At 41.1% G+C, this 22,990-nt stretch overlaps 1 protein-coding gene across 9 annotated transcripts in view; it reads right to left on the bottom strand.

The window, feature by feature from the left end:
• The window catches only part of LOC123519071 (CD151 antigen-like), a 202,982-nt gene that overhangs the window by 11,213 nt on the left and 168,779 nt on the right, over positions 1 to 22,990 (bottom strand). For all 9 annotated transcript variants that reach the window (XM_045280248.1, XM_045280249.1, XM_045280254.1 and 6 more), the window contains 3 exons: positions 6,201 to 6,428; positions 5,951 to 6,025; positions 4,310 to 4,417 (listed from right to left, as the gene is read on the bottom strand). In XM_045280248.1, coding sequence (XP_045136183.1) covers positions 4,310 to 4,417; positions 5,951 to 6,025; positions 6,201 to 6,428 — 411 coding nt within the window. The remainder of the gene's footprint in view (positions 1 to 4,309; positions 4,418 to 5,950; positions 6,026 to 6,200; positions 6,429 to 22,990) is intronic.

Here is a 22,990-nt window from a genome sequence, read left to right as displayed (position 1 = left end):
GCAAGTAAGTGTTTTTCTTCTTTACTTTTTAACAATGTATTTGGTAAAGTTAAATCTGTCCATCTTTCCTAGCATGTTTTTCTTCTCTTTTTTGAACGACTCAGATCTCAAATTAAATCTAGAAGTCTCTTTCATTCCTCACATTTATTTGTTTTCTTTTGTGGACGATTTATTCCTGAAGCTGTACCTGTACGTAAATTTTTTGTTCTATTAATCTGTTCTTTATTCTTTTTAACGACTTACTGGTCAACTGAAATCTACAAACTCACTCTTTCTTCACAAATAATAGTTCTTACTTTAATCTTCCAACGGTGGATTTCTCAAGTTAAATCTTCAGTCACTCCTGTCTTCCTACACCTTAATCCTGCAATAATACATAAACACAGCATGCATCACATTCAGCAATTAACTATATCAATGAAGACTATTCAGAATCGTTTATATAACAACCAAAACGAAGTAAAAGGGATAACACAAGGATCTAATCACAACTCAAATCTTTTCCCTCATAAATCCTTCTTCGTCCCCTTCTCTACACGCCTCGCCCTGCCCGTCCCTTCGCCAAGGTGCTCAGACGAGATGATGCAATTCAGGAGTCCACACGAGGCAGAGGGAATGAGATGCAGATAGAGGAATTAAGGACGAGAGAACAGGACATGAAAGCTGGGAAAAGGAATCAAGCTGTAACAATGGGAAAGGAGAATAGGAAGCCTTTAGACATGTTCTGGTGAACTGAAACGAAAATGGAAAATAAATAATCGCGAGGATGGAAGAATTGGACGACGAATGAGAGGGAAAGGAGTGAAATAGAAGGAAAATATACACAAGGAGACTAACGATGCAGGAGGAATAAGGAAATTCGGAATAGGAGGAAAAAAGAATGTAGAGACCAATAACGGGAAATACAAACGATCTTAGATGTAGTTGGTTTACCTGAATGCGAGGGAGGATTGAAGATATAAATGTATAACAAAACTGTGTAGGCAGATGCTTCCAAAACAAAGGAGAAAGAAATGGCAACGGAGTAAGATAAAGGTGACAAGGCACTCTAATGGAATAAAAATAGATAGAATTTAAGGTTAGAGAGGGAGAGGGAGAAGGAGAGAGAGAGAGAGGAAAAGAGCCAGATGAAAACAAGGCACTGGTCATCTTTCAATATAACAATGTATAGCACTGGAACACGAAAGTTGAAGATGACAAGAAACTACCTTGGAATAAAGACAGGTTTCAACGAGAGAGAGAGAGAGAGAGAGAGAGAGAGAGAGAGAGAGAGAGAGAGAGAGAGAGAGAGAGAGAGAGAGAGAGAGAGAGAGTATAATGAACATCTACTAACACTTACGGCGCTGAAGCAAGCAAGACAAAGATGACAGGAGAGGCCCTAAGATAGATCAAAATGGCAGGGATTCAAAGTTAGAGAGATAAGGAGAAAAAGGAGAAGAAAGCAAGTTAGTGGCTGGGGTAACATACACCTTCCTTTTAACACTCTACGGCACAGGAGGGTACAAGACGAAAGTGGCAAGAAAAGACACTGCGTTGAAATAAAGATGGAGAGGCTTCAAGGTTAGAGGAGGAGGAGGAGGAGGAGGAGGAGGAGGAGGAGGAAAACAGGTGATAGCATTATATTCCCCTCCTTTACAGCGCACGAGTATTCACAATCTAGCGTGGTGATGAAAGAGAGACGAGAGGAACGTGACGGAGAGGCGAGACCTGTGATGGGCGAGAGTGCGATGAAGATAAGTGTAAAAAAGAAAAAAAAACAGTAAACGAGGCAGATAAAGCTTTTCCAGGCTCATGTCGGGCGCGTGGCTGAGGGGCACGATCACCTGTTTGAGACGGAGGAGGTCAGGTGTTCGATCGTTAAGTCAAAGCTCTCAGGTTTTCACGAGTCGAACTGTTTGATAGTTTTGATTTACAGCGCAGCCAGCCGTCCGTAACGCAGCCATTCCCGGGAGTTACTGTGTCAAGGAAAATACCAAGAAACGATGCAGGCAGGGTTGGGTTCGCGAGGGAAGTGGGACAGCAAACAAATAAACTAATAAACAAACTCGCTGTAAACAATTTCCCTCAACAAAATTAAGGACACTTCTTGGTTTTATTTTCTTCAAGTTTTCCTACTCTTGATAACTCTCTCTCTCTCTCTCTCTCTCTCTCTCTCTCTCTCTCTCTCTCTCTCTCTCGACAACACTGGAGGTCTGTCACAGCGTCATCACGGCCACCTCATAAATCAAGCTAACTGACATTCTCTTCCTCTCACCTCTTTCCCTTCTTTCTTTTTTCCCTTTCTGGGAGCCTTTCATCTTGGACTGTTTTATTCCACAACTCAGGCGATTCAGCGCATTAGTATACGAGGGTTCATTTCCTATATAATTTATCTCTCTGCTTACATTCTCGTTGAAAAGACAATTTTATTTCCTTAGCCACTAAAATTACGTTCACAAAAAGGGTAAATTTTCTTAGTAATTAACTTATTCACATAATACGAGATCATTAATTTCTTTTATAACATATTTCTCTCTTAAAACCATCTTCTACCTCCCTCCTCTCACATAAATAAACAAATAAAATGGTGGCTGACTCTCCTTTAAATAGCCAATGAAAAGAGGACTACGTAATTTCCTTTATGTATATACAACACACTCTTTAAACTTCAAATCAACATTCGGAAAAGCTAATTAATTCAACCACTTATCCCCCTTTTAAACCTGCATTCATTTACCTTATCAATGATTTACCCTTCCTTTAAATACACATCATCAAAAAGATCACCAGAAATGCATCGCCGCGCCAACGCCTCCCTCTCACCCTGCCGCTGCAAACACAAACCCACAAATTTTGCTGCCTCACTCCAACGACCCTAAAAATATACGTCCCGGGATTTCCTTTATTGCGAGTTAGGATTTATGCTCGAGGCTGTCCCGGGCTAGCGGAGGAGGAGGAAGGGGAGGTGAGGAGGTTCAGAGGGACTAGATGAGGGGCCAGGAAGGAGAGCAATGGGAGGGGAGGCCAGTGAGGAAATTAGAGAGGATGTGATAGTGCGAGAAATGGAGTGAAAGTGAAAGGATGGAGAGGAAAGCATAAGTGTGTTTGTGACATAAAGCAGGACACCACTAAGGCATATGTAAAATGTTTAAAAGTTAGTATGGTTGTGTCTGTTGCGCTTTGGAAAAAAAAAAATCTAAACAAAAAATGATTAATAACAAAAAAAGTCGTGGAAAAAACACGAGTCGTGAAATGGTCATGAGAAAAAAAAAAAAAAACATGGAAAAAACCTTGAAGAAAGAAATTCCCTTAAGAAATAATGATCAAAAGAAGTGAAGTAAAAAAACTTAACAAGGTCTTGATCAGAAATTGCCATTAAAACAGAAATACCATGTTTGCAATTTCCCAAAAAAAAATAATAATAATTCAACTACTTAATGGATTTCTTTTTCTTTTCTTTAACTTTGAACACATCTATAAATTGACAAATAAACTAATTATTTAATCAACGAATTACTCAAATAGTTACAAAAATCTATCAATATTCACATTTTGCAACAAAATGCAATTTCTCTCTCTCTCTCTCTCTCTCTCTCTCTCTCTCTCTCTCTCTCTCTCTCTCTCTCTCTCTCTCTCTCTCTCTCTCTCTCTCTCTCTCTCTCTCTCTCTCTCTCTCTCTCTCTCTCTCTCTCATATCCCAAACTTTTTTCACTTTGAACTTCAATACATAATAGAGAGAGAGAGAGAGAGAGAGAGAGAGAGAGAGAGAGAGAGAGAGAGAGAGAGAGAGAGAGAGAGAGAGAGAGAGAGAGAGAGAGAGAGAGAGAGAGAGAGAGAGAGAGAGAGAGAGAGAGAAGGTCCAGGTCGAACTCATTATAAAAAAATCTAGAGCATAAACGTTTCTCTTTGATCCTTTACCGCACAAAGGAAAATGCAAGCCGGGAAACTCATACCAAAAAGAAATATAAGAACTAAAACACCACATCAATGTTAAGTCCACGTGTCGTAGTCTTAACTCCACAGTACCATAACGTGTTTTCATATTTATTCTGCTTACTACTTGGTGATTTTATACAGCTTCAGAAACTTATGTGGGGAGATTAAATTAGTGAAGACTCTGGTCATTAATCTTCTGACCTCAATACACCCTTCCTAACGTAAGTAAAATCGTTTAACCTTACCTAAAACACATGGTAAAAATGTGCTCCAGTACTGAAGGGATTAAGAGTTATCTGAGGTGTATATACAGTAGTACAGTCAAGATTAATACGTAGTAACCATGCCAGTTTAGCTGTGGGCGCGAGTGGAGTCATTACAGTGACGGACATACCTCGGACATGACGGCGTTCCAGGCGACAGTGACGGAGTTGGCTTGGTCAGGAGTCGAGTAGTACTTCTTGAGGGTGTGCTTCAGGAAGTTCTGCAGCTCTTGTTTTGCCTGCAGCACACACACACACACACACACACACACACACACACACACACACACACACACACACACACACACACACACACACACACACACACACGGAAGAAAACACATATTAACAAACATAACTCATTACGAACTCTAATTAATGTTCGCATTTAAGAGTAATTACATAAAATGAAGGATCAAGTGGGTTTCCGGGGTGATTACTGAACGACACAGACACGTATTCTAATTGATCACGAATACAAATTCATTGCAACTGACGCTTAATGAAAAAAAAAATGAAAATCCATTCAAATTTCAGGGAAGGTAAATGAATATAAAAATAAAAACACGCTTCCATATTTTGAAAGATAAGAAAACTGTATTCACGTCATTTTCAAGACATGAAAGACATTGCAATATTAAAGAATAATAATTTCAAGGATATTGTTATATCAGCAAAAAAAAATTTTTAAAAAATGTACATGTAAGTTTTGAAAGTGTACTATTCATGCAAATCTCTAATGAACCTCTTAAATTATCTATCATCCATCCTTGATCTCTTAAAACTGTAAATTCATTATATTCGTCACATCTGCATAATGAATAATGCTTTTGAATCCCTAACCAATGAATAATTAGTTTTCACTTCGCCGGAAAATAATATTCAGTTTGGCAGGACCAATGCACACAATCACATCTACGTACGCATTTTGTGGTTGGCGAGATAAGGCAACGCACATTAAATTAATCATTCGCTGGGAAATACTGGAGTAATATCACTTGTCTTTACTCCATCACCGTACCCTCCACCACGTTACCACTCATCCCTCGCCACTAACCACCACCATACTCTACCGCACCCTCTCCATCAATTCATTAATCATTAACAGTCATATTCCAGTTAATCCCTTTATCATCACAATCATCATCTATCTTACTCACTCGTTCACCATCATCACATTCACCATCATCCTCACAACGCTAACCTTTCACCACTACTTCTACACTTCCCTTCACCAGCACTCTCACTTTTCACCTTTCATGAGCCTCACTTCACCGCCACACTGTCAACTCATTTCACCACCACACCCACTGAACACTTGGGCCACACTCGTCCTTCACTGCCGCCACACTCCACCACACTTGATCGCCAGGCAGCTTAAACAAACAGCCCTCTGATCTGCTTCAATGAGCCTCACCTGTAACTTGACTCAGCATTTCATTAATTCACTCCCATATCTCATCACACATTCATGGACTGTCTATTTCACATCAGCCTTAATCATTTTTCACACGCCCGCTCGCCACCACCCTCTCATCCCTTCACTAATCCTCATGTCATAAGAGAAACCCAAATCAATGTAATTAAATATGTGTGGATTTCCTACAGATTATTAACTGATACATTCAATGAACATAAGATTAAACAAAATTTTCTCATTAACTTTCAGACTACAAAAATATTCTTACTGACAGGAATGAGGTTTGCTAATGAACTTCAATGGTTACACGAGTTAATATGATTAGCGACAACGGTGCCAGAAGTCCTCTCACCTCTGTCTTGTAAACAGCAGCCAGGGCGCCAGCAGTCACCTCCAGCACGAAGATGACGATGATCATGAGGCCGTACTGCATGGGAGGTTCACACATTGAATTACTGACTAAGCATCACAAGAGCATTACGTATTCTTGTTTTTTTCCTTAGCTATTTGTCGATCAGAATGATGATATAGTCCTTTTCTTAGGTCTAAACTTAGTTGTGAGATAAACAAGACTTAAGATAATGACTTTACTGAAGACTCACCAGTGTCAGCAGCGTCCTGGACTCCATGGCGGCGCCGCAACAACCCAGGAATCCGATGAGGAAGACGAGGCCGCCCGCCACGATGAGGACGTAGGCGCCGTGCTCCATGACGGACGGGTGATTGAACTCCTGCAGGCTCTCATTGTCACTCACCCGCGTCAGCAGCAGAAAGGAGGTGTTATCCACGGCCAGCCAGATGCTCAGAGCCAGCACAGCACCTCCGGCAGCCTGCAGAGAATGGTTATCATTAAACACTGAACACTATAAGGTTCTAAATAAGAGTAAATTTTCATGAAACATTTTGGCATGTGGGAAAAGCTGGTTATCATGGCTAGCACATGGATCATCCCCAAGGATCTCGACCTCAGCTGGCTCTGTAACACAAATCTGAGCTTAAGCAGGTAATAATTCATGGAGATAAAGATAATATACCATACGGGAGAGGCGCTTCTGACTTACAAGGGAAGCATTTAAAATCAAAGGGAAGAGAAAAATTTCATCTGTGTTAACGATGGTAGGTGGAAAGCACGAGGCATGAACTAAAGCGGGCGGTACCAGACAAAATGAAAAGACAAACAAAGAGATACAGTACATATCATAAAACACGTCGTTACTTTTGTAGCTAACAGTTCTATGCACCAAGTCGATATACGCAATAACGGGGGAAATTATACTGAAATCTCTTCTATCCTTTAATAACGAGGCGGACTTTGTAGGAAGCATGATAGCAGGACACTGATTATGGTCTACCTCACTCGATCACCTACAATGAACCTTAATCACGTCACCATTACGCTTCTTCCTCTGTTGTGAGACTTTCGCTCTCTGTTTTTCACGTCCTTAAGTATCTCAATACAGTGTCAGTTCCCAGACCACACCCCGCCTCCCTGACCTTCCTTATCGTTCATCAGAGACTAAACAAACCGCACATAGACAGGCCTCGGTCCCTCCCCAGCTTTGCTTCGGCCAAACCAAGCAAACAAGCCACACACACCACCAGACGCCTATTTAGTCTCATGTAACACAACCGGATTATTACCGCCTATTATTATTCCCTTTTTTTCTTTTTCTTTTTTTGCTCCACACAAGGTTCCCCAGAAAATTATACCACAAGAGTAAATATTACATCACGGAATCTGACTATGATCATAATTGCACCTGCCGCCTGACCAGTATTTCCCCGCTGTGAAGGACGCGTAAAGGCTTAAGTCCGTATTCTTAAACGTTTTGCCGCCTCGTGTCTAATTTTTTTTATTTTTTTATTACAAGCTCTTAGTGAAAGTTACTGAAGCTTTCAGGAATCCTTTCATGATTCTACTGATAATTTGCCAAGCGTTCTGCATTATTAGTGATACATGACATGAACACAACACTGTCCATGTTTAATCATTCCACATTAAATTTACTTACAAAAGTGTAAGTTCTGGCTAAAACAGTAAACACTGAACTCAGTGTACTTTACGTTCCTAAAAGAAAAAAAAACTCACAAACGTCCAAATTTCCTTCCATATTTGTGTTTTCTGTGTAAAAGAAAAAGAAAAAGCAGCGAAAACTCATATCACAGAGTTATTACTTAAAACTTTCCTCGAAAAGAAAGAATTACCAAACATTTGATTTTCTTCATACGAAACATATTTACATAAGTACGAGTACGTATGACGAACAAAAACTCGTATCACAAAACGTTTTCATACCAAGCCTTTACATATACAATCCTACAATATAATAAAACCAGTGGAAATACAAACTCACAATATTATATAACGTTTTCCAGTGTCATAGGTGCCAACTCCTGTCTCTCGGCGTTGCCATGGAAACGTTCGATTTGTCAGAGGACGAGAAATAGCTCTGAAATGTTGCACGGAGAGGAGGAGGAGGAGGAGGGAGGAAAGGGAATGTGGAAATGTGACATGAAGAGGACGAACGGGAATGACAGTTTTTTAACGCGATGGATTTATTTATTGTTTATTTTGAAGGCGAGTAAAGAAATGATGTTACGGTGCGATATTTTTTTTAAAGAAATTTTGATAAATGTAGCCTTGTAATACAGGTAATAGCGGTAATTGACGGCATTTGACGGCATTCTCCTAAGTAGTGAGAGTACTAATGCTGACAATAAAGTAATTGTATCTAATTACTACGACATGTATTACTTCTACGGTTTGTTACACCACCACGACCACAATTACTACTCTGACCGTCATTACTTGCATCATTACAATCATTACATAACCTTGTACACGTATTGTTCCTCCACACACACACACACACACACACACACACACACACACACACACACACACGCCCGGTAGCTCAGTGGTTAGAGCGCTGGCTTCACAAGCCAGAGGACCGGGGTTCGATTCCCCGGCCGGGTGGAGATATTTGGGTGTGTCTCCTTTCACGTGTAGCCCCTGTTCACCTAGCAGTGAGTAGGTACGGGATGTAAATCGAGGAGTTGTGATCTTGTTGTCCCGGTGTGTGGTGTGTGCCTGGTCTGAGTCAGGCCTATCCGAAGATCGGAAATAATGAGCTCTGAGCTCGCTCTGTAGGGTAACGTCTGGCTGTCTCGTCAGAGACTGCAGCAGATCAAACAGTGAAACACACACACACACACACACACACACACACACACACACACACACACACACACACACACACACACATCCTCGGTTACTGTGTGTCTGCATCTGGCTTTTTCTCCACTGTGGAAACGCTTCCCGTGTATAAACAATTATTCAAATCGCCATTTTTTTTTTTTTTTCTTATGCTCGCCACCCAAACCCGAGTTGACTTCCTCCCCCATCTCTCCATTCCCTTACCCCTCAGCCACCCCGCTTGTATCCTGGTGTTCGCCTGCAGAAAGCTTGACCCCCTGGTTGCTAGTCAGATGTTCGGAAGGTTTTAGGAATGCACTCTTGAGACAGGGAACGTGTGCTGGATTGAGAGTTTGTGTATTCGAATAGAAAAACTGTAGTAGTGAAGTAATTTGTTGTTTCTATTCTCGATGTTCTTCTCAGTCTCTATGCTATATTCTCTTATAATACTATTTTTATTTTTTTTTTCTGTTCAGTTCTATTTCGCTTATACCTTATTGCTTCCTCTCCTGTTTCAGTTTCATCCACTTCTCTGTCTCGTGTTGTCTTCAACATTTTCTCCAGCACGTAATTTACTGATATTGATATGCAGTTCAGCTAATGCCCTCGTTATAAATCAATGAGTTTACTGGTATCTGTTCTTATGCAGTCTCTCAATAATCTTCTTTGTTTCCAGCACAATGTAGTTAGTCAACCATCCACTCAACCACTCAACAGTCCATTACCAAAACAATGTAAGAGCACAACAATAATGGAGAATACATTACAGAACAAAAATATTAAAATAAATGATTGCATCTTCGGAGTTTCAGTATGTCAAATTGATATGCATATTTTGATTACTTCACTTGCTTCCGAAATTTTGAGCGCGTCATCTGGTGAAGCAACACCAAACTCGCGATACGAGATAAGAAAACACGCACACATCACAGCGTTACATGACATAATTTACATTATGTAGTATGTAATGCTTTAGAAAGACTGAAGTGTAAGATATAAGGCCATGCTGCAGTTAAAGGAAAATCACATAAAAGAATTAACATTTCGAAATATAATACTATTTTATTTGACAACAACTCTGAGCCATCTATCAATCTTTCATACACTCTTCTCAGTTTCAGATTTCTCCGTGACAATGAAATCTTTTTGCTTGTTTTATAAGAAATTCCAATATTCCATTACTTTTGCTCATTTCTGCCCGTCAAAACAGTACGGGTTAACAACACCGATAAAGAATAAAAATGGACAGAAACTTACATTAATATGGAGCCATTACTTTCTCCCTTCATACTGTCAACAATCCCCAAAAAGTCACCAATGACATTTTACTCATTTCTTTAGCGGTTCCATTTCACAGACTATGTTCCTTCAATCTCTTTTTTTCTTCTTGTGCAAACTTCCACTTCTCCTCGCCTTCCTCACACTCTTTCTTCCCCTTCCCCACATCCTTCCTCATCTTTATATTCTCATTTCTTTCTTCCTCATTCACTTCCTCTCATTATTTTTCTTCTTCCTCCCTCTTCCTTTTACTCATTTCTCCCTTCCTTCTCCCTTCTCCTCTTATTTCCGCTTTCATTACTTTCCCTCTCGCTCCCTCTTTCTTTTTTATTTCTACCTATGAGCTACACACACACGTCTAGTCTCCTCGGTAACGGTTCAGCTTGTTTATAATCTCTCCCCTATATTTATTCCGTTGTCATGGAAGCGAAATTCTCTCTCTCTCTCTCTCTCTCTCTCTCTCTCTCTCTCTCTCTCTCTCTCTCTCTCTCTCTCTCTCTCTCTCAACATTCACAATCTGTTCTTTATATCCGTATTTTCATTATTCTCTTTTTATTCCATTCTTTCCATTATTTTCGTTAACTCTCTTTTTATATCCCTTCCTATTATCCTTCCGTCCTCCTTCTATTATAATCTTTCGTTACTTGCAGAAAAGACATGTAAAGGAGCTGAAAAGATACGAAAAGCTAACTTACTCAACTCTTCATAATAAAAAACGAAGTACTCAGAAAAATAAAAGAAATATCCAAGCTGAACAGAAGCATCAGACATGTCAACTGTGTGAAGGGTTAGAGACTAAAAACAAGGCGGGAAAAAAAAAAAAAATACCGTGAGTTAAGAGAAGAGGGAGGGGGCGGGAAACCAAGAAAGAAAAACGAGGTTGTGTAAATATGACGAAAGGTTTTAAAATGAAGGAAAAAAAGAAAGGAGGAATAAGAACGACAAAAAATAAAAATAAAGACAAGAATGCAGCACAATGAACAACAAAAGGCAAAAAGAGGTAAAACAATAGTTAATATACACAGGAAAACGAGGTTATGGCATAGCTATATTAACACGAAAGAAAATAAAGATATAATGGAAATATTCTTTTTGCGATGACTAGAAAACTTAGAGAAAGACAGACAAGAAACAAAGAGAAAGAGTAAAGAGAGCTAGAGAGAATATACGAGTTACGATGGAAAGAATAAAAGAGAGGAGGAGGAAGGAGGAGGAAGGAAGAGGAAGAGGAGGAGGAGGAGGAAGAGGTCAAAATAGCAATAAAATCCACGTTATGTTTCTCTTCTAAGTCTCATATACGTCTCATCTTTATCATTCCCTCTATTTTTTTTTTCCAGATATTTTCCACGTTTAACAAAATATTTCTTCCTACACAATTATCATTTTTCCGTGAACACTTACTGATATTAAAATTCCAATGCATTACTTTTCCCTTTGTCTTTTCCTTCACATACACTCAGCAACTTTCCCCATTATTATTACCTCGTTGGACAGTCTTTTTTTCTATATTTTTTTTTTATTATTTCCCTTCCAAGTTCTTCCCACACCATTTCCGCAGCTTTTTTCTTTCTTTTATTTTCTAGTGCCGTCGTTCTCAGGATCTTTATTTCGTTTCGTTCCTCCTTCTCCACTTTTTCTCTTGTCTCTTCTTCGGCCCCTCTCCCTGGCTTGCCTCTCTCTCTTTCTCTTTCCTTTTTCCATTCTACTTTCCTGCTACATTTCATACACTTCAATTCCTTTCCTTTCTACTTCCTCTGCTTCTCCCCATTCTCACTTGTCTCTCGCCTTTTATTTTTCTCTTTCTATGCCTTTCCCTCCCTTCCTCTTCATTTCTTTCCATTTCCTAACTTTACTTTACTCTCCTTCTTCCTTCTTCTTTTCTTCTACTCTTTTCTTCTCTTCCTCTCTTTCCCTCCACATCCTTCCGTTTCATTTCTGCCAACTGCATTTAATTCCCTCCATTCCTCCTCCTCCTCCTCCTCCTCCTCCTCAAATATTGACAGGAGAACATGATGATGATTGAATTATTTTATTAAGAGATACCAAAATTAAATCGTCCCCATAGTTGTTTAATAATACTGTTCACGTTTTAACTTCTTGCGGATCTTCATTCTCAGGTAAACTTAACCCCTTCAGTACTATGACACGGTTCCATATTCATTCTGGTTACTATTTGTTGATTTTCTACAGCTTCAGAAACTTATGTGGGGAGATTAAAATAGTGAAGACTCTGGTCATTAATCGTCTGACCTCCATAGACCCTCCCTAATGTCAATGAAATGGTCTAATCGTACCTAAAACTAGGGTAAAAATGTGTCCCAGTAGAGAAGGGTTTAATGCTCTAAAAGTATCTGTAGAAAGAAAGCAAAGGTATTTTCCACAAAGGTCTGAGAGATATATAGTGAAGCCTTACAAGAAAGAAAAAAGATGCTGAGGGAAGAAAGAAAAAAGAAGAATATAAAAGAAGTTGAAGAGAAAAGATGAAAAGTGCAGCAAAAATAAAGAAGGAGGAGAAAGGTGTGCAAGGAGAGGAGAAAGTAAACGTGAGACGAAATTAGAAAAAGTGGACAGTGGACAGAGAGAGAGAGAGAGAGAGAGAGAGAGAGAGAGAGAGAGAGAGAGAGAGAGAGAGAGAGAGAGAGAGTGTGTGTGTGTGTGTGTGTGTGTGTGTGTGTGTGTGTGTGTGTGTGTGTGTGTGTGTGTGTGTGTGTGTGTGTGTGTGTGTGTGTGTGTGTGTGTGTGTGTGTGTGTGTGTGTGTGTGTGTGTGTTTGTAAGGAGGCAGAAAGTCAGATGAATATAAATGGAAAAGTTAAAAAAGAGGAAAGAGCCTGAAAACACCATCATAACAAAAGAAGAAAAGGATTCTCTCTCTCTCTCTCTCTCTCTCTCTCTCTCTCTAACACATTTGTATCAATTATACTCAATTCTCTCTCATTCCGCTAATTTATATTTCTGCGCAACCTTGAATATTGTATGCTTTTTCATCCTCTCTCTCTCTCTCTCTCTCTCTCTCTCTCTCTCTCTCTCTCTCTCTCTCTCTCTCTCTCTCTCTCTCTCTCTCTCTCCATATAAGGTGAGGACTTTATAACATATGTACATCACCTCGGGCATATATTATTTTCTCTTGTGTATACGTACCTCCTCTCCTCCTGTCTCCTCCTTTTCCTCTTCCTAGAACACCACCACCACCACCACCACCACCACCACCACCACCACCACCACCATATCATCTCTTATTTTGCTCTCATATTTAATGTTTTCCTTCTTGCACTTATTCTCTCTCTCTCTCTCTCTCTCTCTCTCTCTCTCTCTCTCTCTCTCTCTCTCTCTCTCTTTAAGCCCACATTTCTAGTGGGGTTTCTTTCCTTCCTGACTACTTTCCCTTAACATTATTTCAGTCAAGTCTAAAAGGCACTGCCATGAATCCAAGTTGAGACTAATGTTACGTGCTGTAAGTCTCTCCTCCTTCACTCCCTCCCTCTCTCTCTCTCTCTCTCTCTCTCTCTCTCTCTCTCTCTCTCTCTCTCTCTTTTTTTTTTTTTTTTTTTTTATTTAAACAAAACTTAATACAAAGGAACATGTACCCAAAGGCGCACTGTCGTGTGCTACCTATTCTAAGGGTACTACAATCTATTTCTCTACAATATTTACAAGACTTAAAAATAGATAATATACAAGATGGTCAGCATGTAAATGGAGCACTATTCGTTTCACTTCACTAGCACTATTCACGCACTGCACTACACTGAGTGTCACGTCACAAAGAGTGTCAGAGGAGTTGGCAGTGTCTGTCTCCACTTATGTGCCATCAGTTTGACACTGTGAGTGTTCATCTCCTGGACGTGAGGCACCGCGGCCGTGAACAAGTTCCACATCCTGGAGACGCGTCCTGCGAAGGTGCGTTGATGCTGACACCCGTGGGATCGCGGCACCTCTACGGCGTCACCACCATTGAGCACCGTTCTCGTGCTCCGTGCGGTGACTCTTAGAGGATGACGCAGCCCTGCCAGATGTGGCACTCTTTGCACCTGTGCCTTATGGAACACTACGATCGCCGCCACGTCTCTGCGGTGTTCCAGTGAATCAAGGGGACGCTCAGGCTCTGGGTGAGGTGGTAGTGCAGCATCTACTAGCCGTATGGCGCGGCGTTGGATGCTGTCCAGTCTCCTTCTGTGTGTGGCGGCACAGGACATCCAGGAGAGAGCTGCGTATTCAAGGTGGGGCCGCACCTGTGCCTTGTACAGCAGCAGTCTCCCTTCCTGTCGAGGAAACTGGCGATCCTTCTGAGAGCGGAGATCCTGTGAGAGGCTTTCTTGGCAATGGTTTTGACATGCCTGTCAAACCTCAGCCCTCGATCCACCTCCACTCCAAGTATCTTGACGTCATCTTGGAGTGGGAGAGCAGCAGCGCCAAAGACAACTTTCCTGCCATTGCTGCCATGGCGGCTGGGGACCGAGAGACAACCATTGCTTGTGTCTTCTCCGGCGCGAATGTCACTTGCCAGCGAGCACCCCACTCCTTTATCACTCGTAGCTGCTGATTGATGGCCTCAGCAGCCCGCCCACTGTCCTGGCGTGGATAGGTATAGGAGAGGGTGCAGTCATCAGCATAGGCCATGACTCCTGGCAGTAGCTGGAGAAGATCATCCACGTAGATATTCCACAGGAGTGGGCCAAGAATTGAACCCTGTGGCACTGATGCCTCCACAGGCAGGGACTCAGATGTTTGCCCGTTGACAACCACCTTGAGGCTTCTGTCCTGCAGGTAATTTCCCAAGAGTCGTAGCAAGCCACCCTGGATGCCTTTAGCACGAAGCTTTTCTAGTAATCCGTTGTGCCATACTTTATCAAAAGCTCCTGCTATGTCCAAAGCAACCACTATAGTGTCCTTGCCGTCGTCGAGGGCGTCCTGCCAATGCCTGGTGAGAAGCATCATTAGGTCGGAGGTTGACCTTCCAGGTCTGAACCCAAACTGTTGGTCTGAGAGGAGGGCATTGTCCTTGAGATGGCTACACACCACCTCTGCCACGACCCTCTCAAACACTTTACCCACCACTGACAACAGGGATATGGGTCTGTAGTTTTTTGGGTCCGTCCTGGAGCTTTTTGTGTGCAGGAACTACTCGAGCCTCCTTCCACACTGAAGGCCAGACGTTTTCCCGTACACAAGTTGTGAAGACTTGGGTGAGAGGGGCAGCCAGTTCCTGGGAGCATCGCTTCAGCAGGTGCGGGCTGATGTCATCAGGGCCGGTGGCTTTCTGTGTGTCCAGCCCCGCAATAATCGCTTCACCTGCTGATGCGTCACCTCCACCATGGTGACAGTCTTCTCACATTGCTGGACCAGCTGAGGCGGTGGCTGCTGTGGATTCCCGACCTTCATTTTCCAGCAAACAAGGAAGCCAGCAACTGTGCCCTCTCCTTACTGCTGGTGGCGACAGTACCGTCCTGCTTGCTGAGGGGAGGGATGGATTCTTGGTGGCCAGTTCCTTGTTTGTCCTTAACAAGAGACCACCAAGTTTTGTTTCCTCTCTCTCTCTCTCTCTCTCTCTCTCTCTCTCTCTCTCTCTCTCTCTCTCTCTCTCTCTCTCGTCTTGCCTTGTACCTGAAGCGTTACTATTCCCACCCCCAACCTTCCTCCTTCACGCCTGAGCTGCTTCTAAGTGTTTGTGTTAATGCCACAGGGAGACAAGGGGAAAAATGCAACCAAGTGATGGATGAATGTAGTGCCACCTTTGTGTTCATTCACCTTGATGTTGCTTTTTTATTTTGTGTCTATCGAAGTTGTTGTTTTTTTTTGCATGTAATCTGTTGTATAATGAGGTACGGTATACTTAGTGATGGTTTTGTAGAATGACGGATGGTATTTATTGTTGTTGTTTCTTTTATACGTATACTTTTGGATTTTTTGTTCATCTGATATCCAGATTACGTTCACAGACTTGTTGACTTTTCTATATATTTGTATTATGAAATGCTAAAAGGTTAATTCAATTCCAAATGCAAATGTATCAAAGGTGTCATATCTATATCCTTGGCTCTCCTTATAATGTATATCTGGGACGAGTGTCTGAATACTAATAAAGGAGTGTAAAGTATATGAATCGCTGAAGTTTTTTTAAAGCACATTCTTCACCTTTTGTTTTCTCTCATGTAAAAGATATTCCCTGCTTGCTGTCCTCATATACACTTGAAATTTCACATTTGTATGCTTTTCACCTTCGCTCCCTTTACTCCTTATTTATTCTTTTTTTTCGCCTAGGAGTTATTACTTGATTGCATGCCTTATACTCACAGAAATTTATATCATCTGTGTCCTTTACATCACTTCCTCCACTTCTTTTTTTAACTTCTTTGTCGTGTCTGAAATATTTCCTGTATACTGACATTATTTTCATTTGCATTCTTTTTATCCATCGTCCTTTTTAATACTTTTGAGACACTTATTCATGTTGGAATTATTTGGTCTTAGACGTATCCCCTTCATCAGAATTTCATCCAAAACTTTTCTATTCTGTCTTGTGCAGGAATAATGTCATGTTTGTTCTCTTCATACTCTCTCAAGTCTTTTCATCTCAACTTCTTCTTTCTTCCAGCAAGCTTTCACACAATGACAAACGAGTGTCAGGTTTACTGGTAGTCCTTATTTACATACCGTGTTTCTTTTATTCTTTGTTCCTGGTAGGCATTATAAATTTCCTTTTTTTTTTTTTTTTTTTTTTTTGCCTCTCACAGTTTGGTTAGTTTTCCTTCCCCTTTGGCTGCATTTGTCAGGCTCGTTCAGTCCTATTTAAACTTTCTGAAGTACGTTTTCCATTCCAGTGAGCTTGCTAGAATTTCATTGTGTAAAACTAAAATCATATCGACGGTTTAGATTTTTCCTTTACTGGCGTCCACCAATACTCCCCTCTCTCTCTCTCTCTCTCTCTCTCTCTCTCTCTCTCTCTCTCTCTCTCTCTCTCTCTCTCTCTCTCTCTCTCTCTCTCTCTCTCTCTCTCTCTCTCTCTCTCTCTTCACGACGCAATATTTCCTGGTCTTTTTTTTTTTCTTTGCTAATGTTCCTTCTTTCTTTTGCGACATCCAATTCCATTAATTACCGTGGAATTAGTGTTATGCTCTCTCTCTCTCTCTCTCTCTCTCTCTCTCTCTCTCTCTCTCTCTCTCTCTCTCTCTCTCTCTCTCTCTCTCTCTCTCTCCAATTTTCCCTTCCCTTTAACGCTGTTCATCTCAGCTTTCACATCAATCACACTAACCGCCTTGGCAAAGTATACGCATTATTACGCATTTTGTCTTACTCTTTTGCACCATCAATCATGCACTTCCTTCCCTCTTCCCCTTTCTCTCTCTCTCTCTCTCTCTCTCTCTCTCTCTCTCTCTCTCTCTCTCTCTCTCTCTCTCTCTCTCTCTTGAGGCCATTCCTAAGTTATTTATTTATATTTATCTATTTGCTTTCTTAATTTCTTTGGTTACTGTTTACCTCTCGCCTGCCTGTCTCCCCCACCCTGCGCTTTCCTGTTTATTTTTGTTTCGTCCCCTTCTCTCTCTCTCTCTCTCTCTCTCTCTCTCTCTCTCTCTCTCTCTCTCTCTCTCTCTCTCTCTCTCTCTCTTATCTCTATCTCCCCTTTCTCAGTCTATTTATCTTTCCGGTTTTTCGTTTTCTGCCTTCATATTTTTTTTTTTTATCACAGTGCTTTTGTTTCAGGTTTTTGTCAGTATTTTTTTTTCATAACGTAGTAAAATCTTTCCCTCCATAATTCTCTCTCTCTCTCTCTCTCTCTCTCTCTCTCTCTCTCTCTCTCTCTCTCTCTCTCTCTCTCTCATATACTTTTATACAAGTGTGCTTATCTTTCGTTTATTTTTGCCCAGAGTCCTTGTCTTTCAGTTTTCGTATATTTTTCTTCTCGTTCTCTTCGTTCTTCTCCTTTTTCTTCTTCTCCTTCACACGACTTTATTCCTAGTGTGTAGTAGGGTCGGTCGCTCAAGTTATCTTTTTCCATCCGTTTTTATTCATTGCGTCCTCTTCTCCTCCTTATCGTTTATTGTTCTTTACATTTCCTTCGTTTCTCTTTTCTTTTCCCTTCTCTCTACCATTTAGTTAGTGATTATTCTTCTCTTTTATTCCTTGTTTGCGTTTTCTAATTATATCAGTTGCTTACTATATGTTTTTTTTTACATAAACAATTTTTTCCTCTTTTTCTTCCTCTTCCTCCTTCTCCTCTTCTTCCTCCTCCTCCTCCTCCTCCTCTTCCTCCTCCTCCTTTTCATCCTTTTCTTCTTCCTTTTAAATTCTTTCCTTTAAAGTTGATATATATCATTACAGAGCTCTCATCCGCATTCTCTTCTTCACATTATTTACGTTCTCTACTTCCTCCTCCTTCTTCTCCTCTTTCTCCTTCTCTTCCTCCTCCCCCACGGTCATTGCACCTTTCTTCCCTCTCCCACCCCCTCTCCCTAAGCAATTGAGGTGGCGTATAGGGAAAGCGTAAGGCGGAAGAGAAACTGCGGCTTTTATTGGCAAGAAAGATATAGAAAAGACAAACGAAGGAAGTGGAGAGAAAGTATGCAAACCGGAGGGATGTCATTTTACCATATTTCACGATTATTATCACCACCACTGTCGTAGTACAAACTAAAACAACGAAATTCCCCGTACCTTTATCATAATTCCTTTATTTTCCCATATCATGCAGTAAATGACAAAATAACAGAGCGCTTTCTCGACATTTTTTTTTCATGTTACCCACGTAAATTAAAAAGAAAAAGAAAATCAGCAGGAAACCAATCACAAAGGCAGCTATGAGCAACATCTTGAATAGGCCAAACGTTTCGACATTTTTTCTCATGTCATCTTCAGTGGTCTAAAAAAACGATAAAACAAATATAAGTATAAAAGAATAAAGTTAAAATACTAAGAAAAATACGAAGGTAAACATTTACACAATATTAAGTGGGTATGCTGAGAGAGTATTGTTGAGGGATCGCTTTAGTTGGGAAATATATAAGGACTCCAATATTCTTAAACTGTTTCTATTACAGGTGGCGAGGATACGAAAATGATTGAGATTGGGTTGAACCTTACAAGAGAGGCAGTGGTCCCGTATCGCGGAAAACGGGGCGTTGTGTAGCGTAGGTCAGTCTGCCAGAACAAGGCACCCGCTACACAACGCCCCGTTTTCCGCGATACGGGACCACTGCCTCTCTTGTAAGGTTCAACCCAATCTCAATCATTTTCGTATCCTCGCCACCTGTAATAGAAACAGTTTAAGAATATTGGAGTCCTTATATATTTCCCAACTAAAGCGATCCCTCAACAATACTCTCTCAGCATACCCACTTAATATTGTGTAAATGTTTACCTTCGTATTTTTCTTAGTATTTTAACTTTATTCTTTTATACTTATATTTGTTTTATCGTTTTTTTAGACCACTGAAGATGACATGAGAAAAAATGTCGAAACGTTTGGCCTATTCAAGATGTTGCTTATAGCTGCCTTTGTGATTGGTTTCCTGCTGATTTTCTTTTTCTTTTGGATATTCGAAAAAGAAAATACTTAACCAACGTACATAAAGAAACGATTTTAATAGCTTAGAAAATTATCTTAAACTTTACATCCTGAACACGAACGTAGAAACTCTGCTGATGTGGAAAAGAAAAAAAGTTGAGCGAAGTTCGACTGTGGCACACAAACTCTCGAGAGAAAGTTCTTTGAATAGAGGACAGGTGAGGGGGAGGGAGGTGTTGTGGAGAGGTGGCGAGGGCGGGGAGAGGTATAGGAAGTGTTTGTGGGAACGGCGATAAAGGTGGGAAGAAGTAAGGGACATATTTAGGATAGGTAGTTAAGAAAGTAGTAGGTAGTAGGTGTTTAGGAAAGGGAACTGAACGTGATAAGAGACACTGCAAGCGTTGAGAAAGGAAGGAGAAGGTAGGAAGAAACTATGAAGGCGTTTGTGAAGGACAGTGTTAGAGAGGAGAGATAAGAGTCAGTGAAGAAGGGAAGTGCAAAGGAAGGCATTGAGAAAGGGTAGCGAAGGTGGAAAGAGACAAGAAAGGTAAGAGACGTGTTCAGATGAAGAGACAAGAACATCTGACGAAAGACAAGTAATCAGCCGCCAACTAAATTAGAGTGATGCCGCAGCTGGCGGTGTGGTATCGAGGAAGGTCAAGCAGGAACAACTGCACAAGTGATTCGGAGAGAGCTGGTGATATGTTGATTAATCATATATATATATATATATATATATATATATATATATATATATATATATATATATATATATATATATATATATTCGCAGCAGCAGCAGCAGCAGCAGCAGTAGTAGTAGTAGTAGTAGTAGTAGTAGTAGTAGTAGTAGTAGTAGTAGTAGTAGTAGTAGTAGTAGTAGTAATTTTATTTCTTTTCTTGCTGTAGTTCTTGTTGTTGTTTATGTTTTCATTGTTGCCACTACTAATTTCGTTGCTGTTGCTGCTGCTGCTACTGTTGCTGCAAGCTTGCAAAAAGGCGAACCATTACAGGTAAATGTTTCTCTTAGATAAAGACTTAACGAATTATGACACCTTTATAAAACGCTTAATGAACTTCCACATTTTTCCACACTGTATCTTTGCCGCTCTGATAATGCTTTAAAACATCCGACAATGAGTTTTCACATCAGGAAATCATCACCTTCATCATACGAACACAATGATGCCCTGAACTGAAAGCAAAGTGAAATCAAAACAATATACCATTAAACTTTTGAAAATGAGGCGAATAATGATACGGTTGAAAAGCAGAAAGTTGTTATGCCCTTGAGAACCACTGTTACTTCCTTCACTTGCCCTACACTTTGTCTACGCACCGCCACACTACACTGCCCCCATTGCCAATCACATCTACGTAGCATTCACTTTCTAAACCGAAAATAACATCCCACACCGTCACCCAGCTAGTCCACCAACGCTCGCCTTGCTCTAGTAACACTGTGACCTGCACGTAGCATGGGCGCGCTGAGGAGGCTGAGAAACTAAGTGACTAACAACATGACCTTTCACAATAAACATCCTAATGTGCTGGCGTGTGCTCTGTGCCTCCCTACTCTTGTCTTCTTCCCATGCCTGTGTGTGCCATCCGCGGTGAGATTAGCTATGCATGAGGAGTCGCGGCCTGCTGTCTGGGGGGTATCTGGTCTGTCTTCTTCATGTCTTGCTCATTATTTTTTTATAGGTTATCTTTTTATGATTTTATAGTGCAGTATATTTGCATGTATACGAGGAGCTGTCAGAGAGATAAGATAACTAACAGCAGCTCGCAGATACGGCAATCCAGTTAATGGCCTTGAGAGAGAGAGAGAGAGAGAGAGAGAGAGAGAGAGAGAGAGAGAGAGAGAGAGAGAGAGACATACCCTAGCTCTTTTATGGTAAGGGACTGACATGGATGGACAGGTTCTTGATCCACCAACTTTTTACCAACAACCACTAAACCTGCGCCACTGGTCTGGGTTTCACTGGACGCATCTTCCTCTTCCTCCTCCTCCTCCTCCTCCTCCTCCTCCTCCTCCTCCTCCTCCTCCTCCTCCTCCTCTTCTTCTTCCTCCTCTTCTTCCTCTTCTTCTTCCTCCTCCTCCTCCTCCTCCTCCTCCTCTTCCTCCTCCTCCTCCTCCTCCTCAAATTTTGCCTGATCACCGGTTCCAGGCAGGCGATTTTGACTGATTACATACTTACACACAAACAGAGAGAGAGAGAGAGAGAGAGAGAGAGAGAGAGAGAGAGAGAGAGAGAGAGAGAGAGAGAGAGAGAGAGAGAGAGAGAGAGAATTAGTTTCCCTTTCCAGTCTCTTAACTACCTGGATTCACTTAACTTCAGTAAGGAGAAAATTAATCTAACTTACTTAACGATCCAGTGTTAAGAGCAGCAGTAAACTTTACGACTTCACGGACACACGATTATATTCTTACATCAAGCGTTTATTCATTTCCTCTCTCTCTCTCTCTCTCTCTCTCTCTCTCTCTCTCTCTCTCTTACAGCTGTGCGAGTTCTTTCATATTCTTGTTTTCATTACCGAACACTCACCAGGCATCACTGTGTAGCTAAATGTTAAGTAAATGTGCCCTGCTCTTAGTGGCCTCGTCTGTCAGGCTCCCTTTGTCTTGTGGGATCAGTTACTTCAAAGAAATAACAATGCTTATCACTGACAACGTTCCTGTTTATCTGGTCAAAAACAATACCAATTATTCAGCCACAAAGGGACTCAGAGGAACACAAGGAAGGAAAAAAATGTAGTAATAGAGTCGTTGGTCCTTACAAAGCAGTTTACGATGTTCACTTGCTCTTCCTGAACATAAAGATGTAGAAGTTGAAAATAACCACAATGAGGGCTACGTGCGTCTTATAAAAAAAGGGAAAAAATTGTACAATAAAGATCACGGCCACAACAAGTTTTTTTTTCTCATTCCCTCTCCTACATTGCAATAGTCACCTCCATTCAGTGACGCCCTGGCTTCGCGTTACGTCAAGGAATACTTAAGAGGGGGAAAAAAAACAAGGGATAAGAAGTAAACGAAGCCACTACATCTATCAGTTAGTTGAGGTGAACGTGTTATAATGGCGAGGAAAACAGGGAACTGGTTATGAGAGAGAGAGAGAGAGAGAGAGAGAGAGAGAGAGAGAGAGAGAGAGAGAGAGAGAGAGAGAGAGAGAGAGAGAGAGAGAGAAAGTGTGCTGGTCTACTGTCCTTTGTTCATGTGCTCAAGAGGATTTGATACAGAGTCAAAGGGTATTTCTCTCTCTCTCTCTCTCTCTCTCTCTCTCTCTCTCTCTCTCTCTCTCTCTCTCTCTCTCTAACTGTCATCTGTCGCTCACAATCAGCGTCAGGTTGTATATTTTGTCATTTTATTCTTGTACTTCCACAGTTATTCTTCTTTTACATTCCCCAACTGCAT

Source organism: Portunus trituberculatus, chromosome 44 (assembly GCF_017591435.1).
Source record: "Portunus trituberculatus isolate SZX2019 chromosome 44, ASM1759143v1, whole genome shotgun sequence".
Classification (NCBI taxonomy): Eukaryota; Metazoa; Arthropoda; class Malacostraca; order Decapoda; family Portunidae; genus Portunus; species Portunus trituberculatus.
Note: the sequence above shows the minus strand (reverse complement) of the source record. Positions and strands in the feature narration are given on the sequence as shown.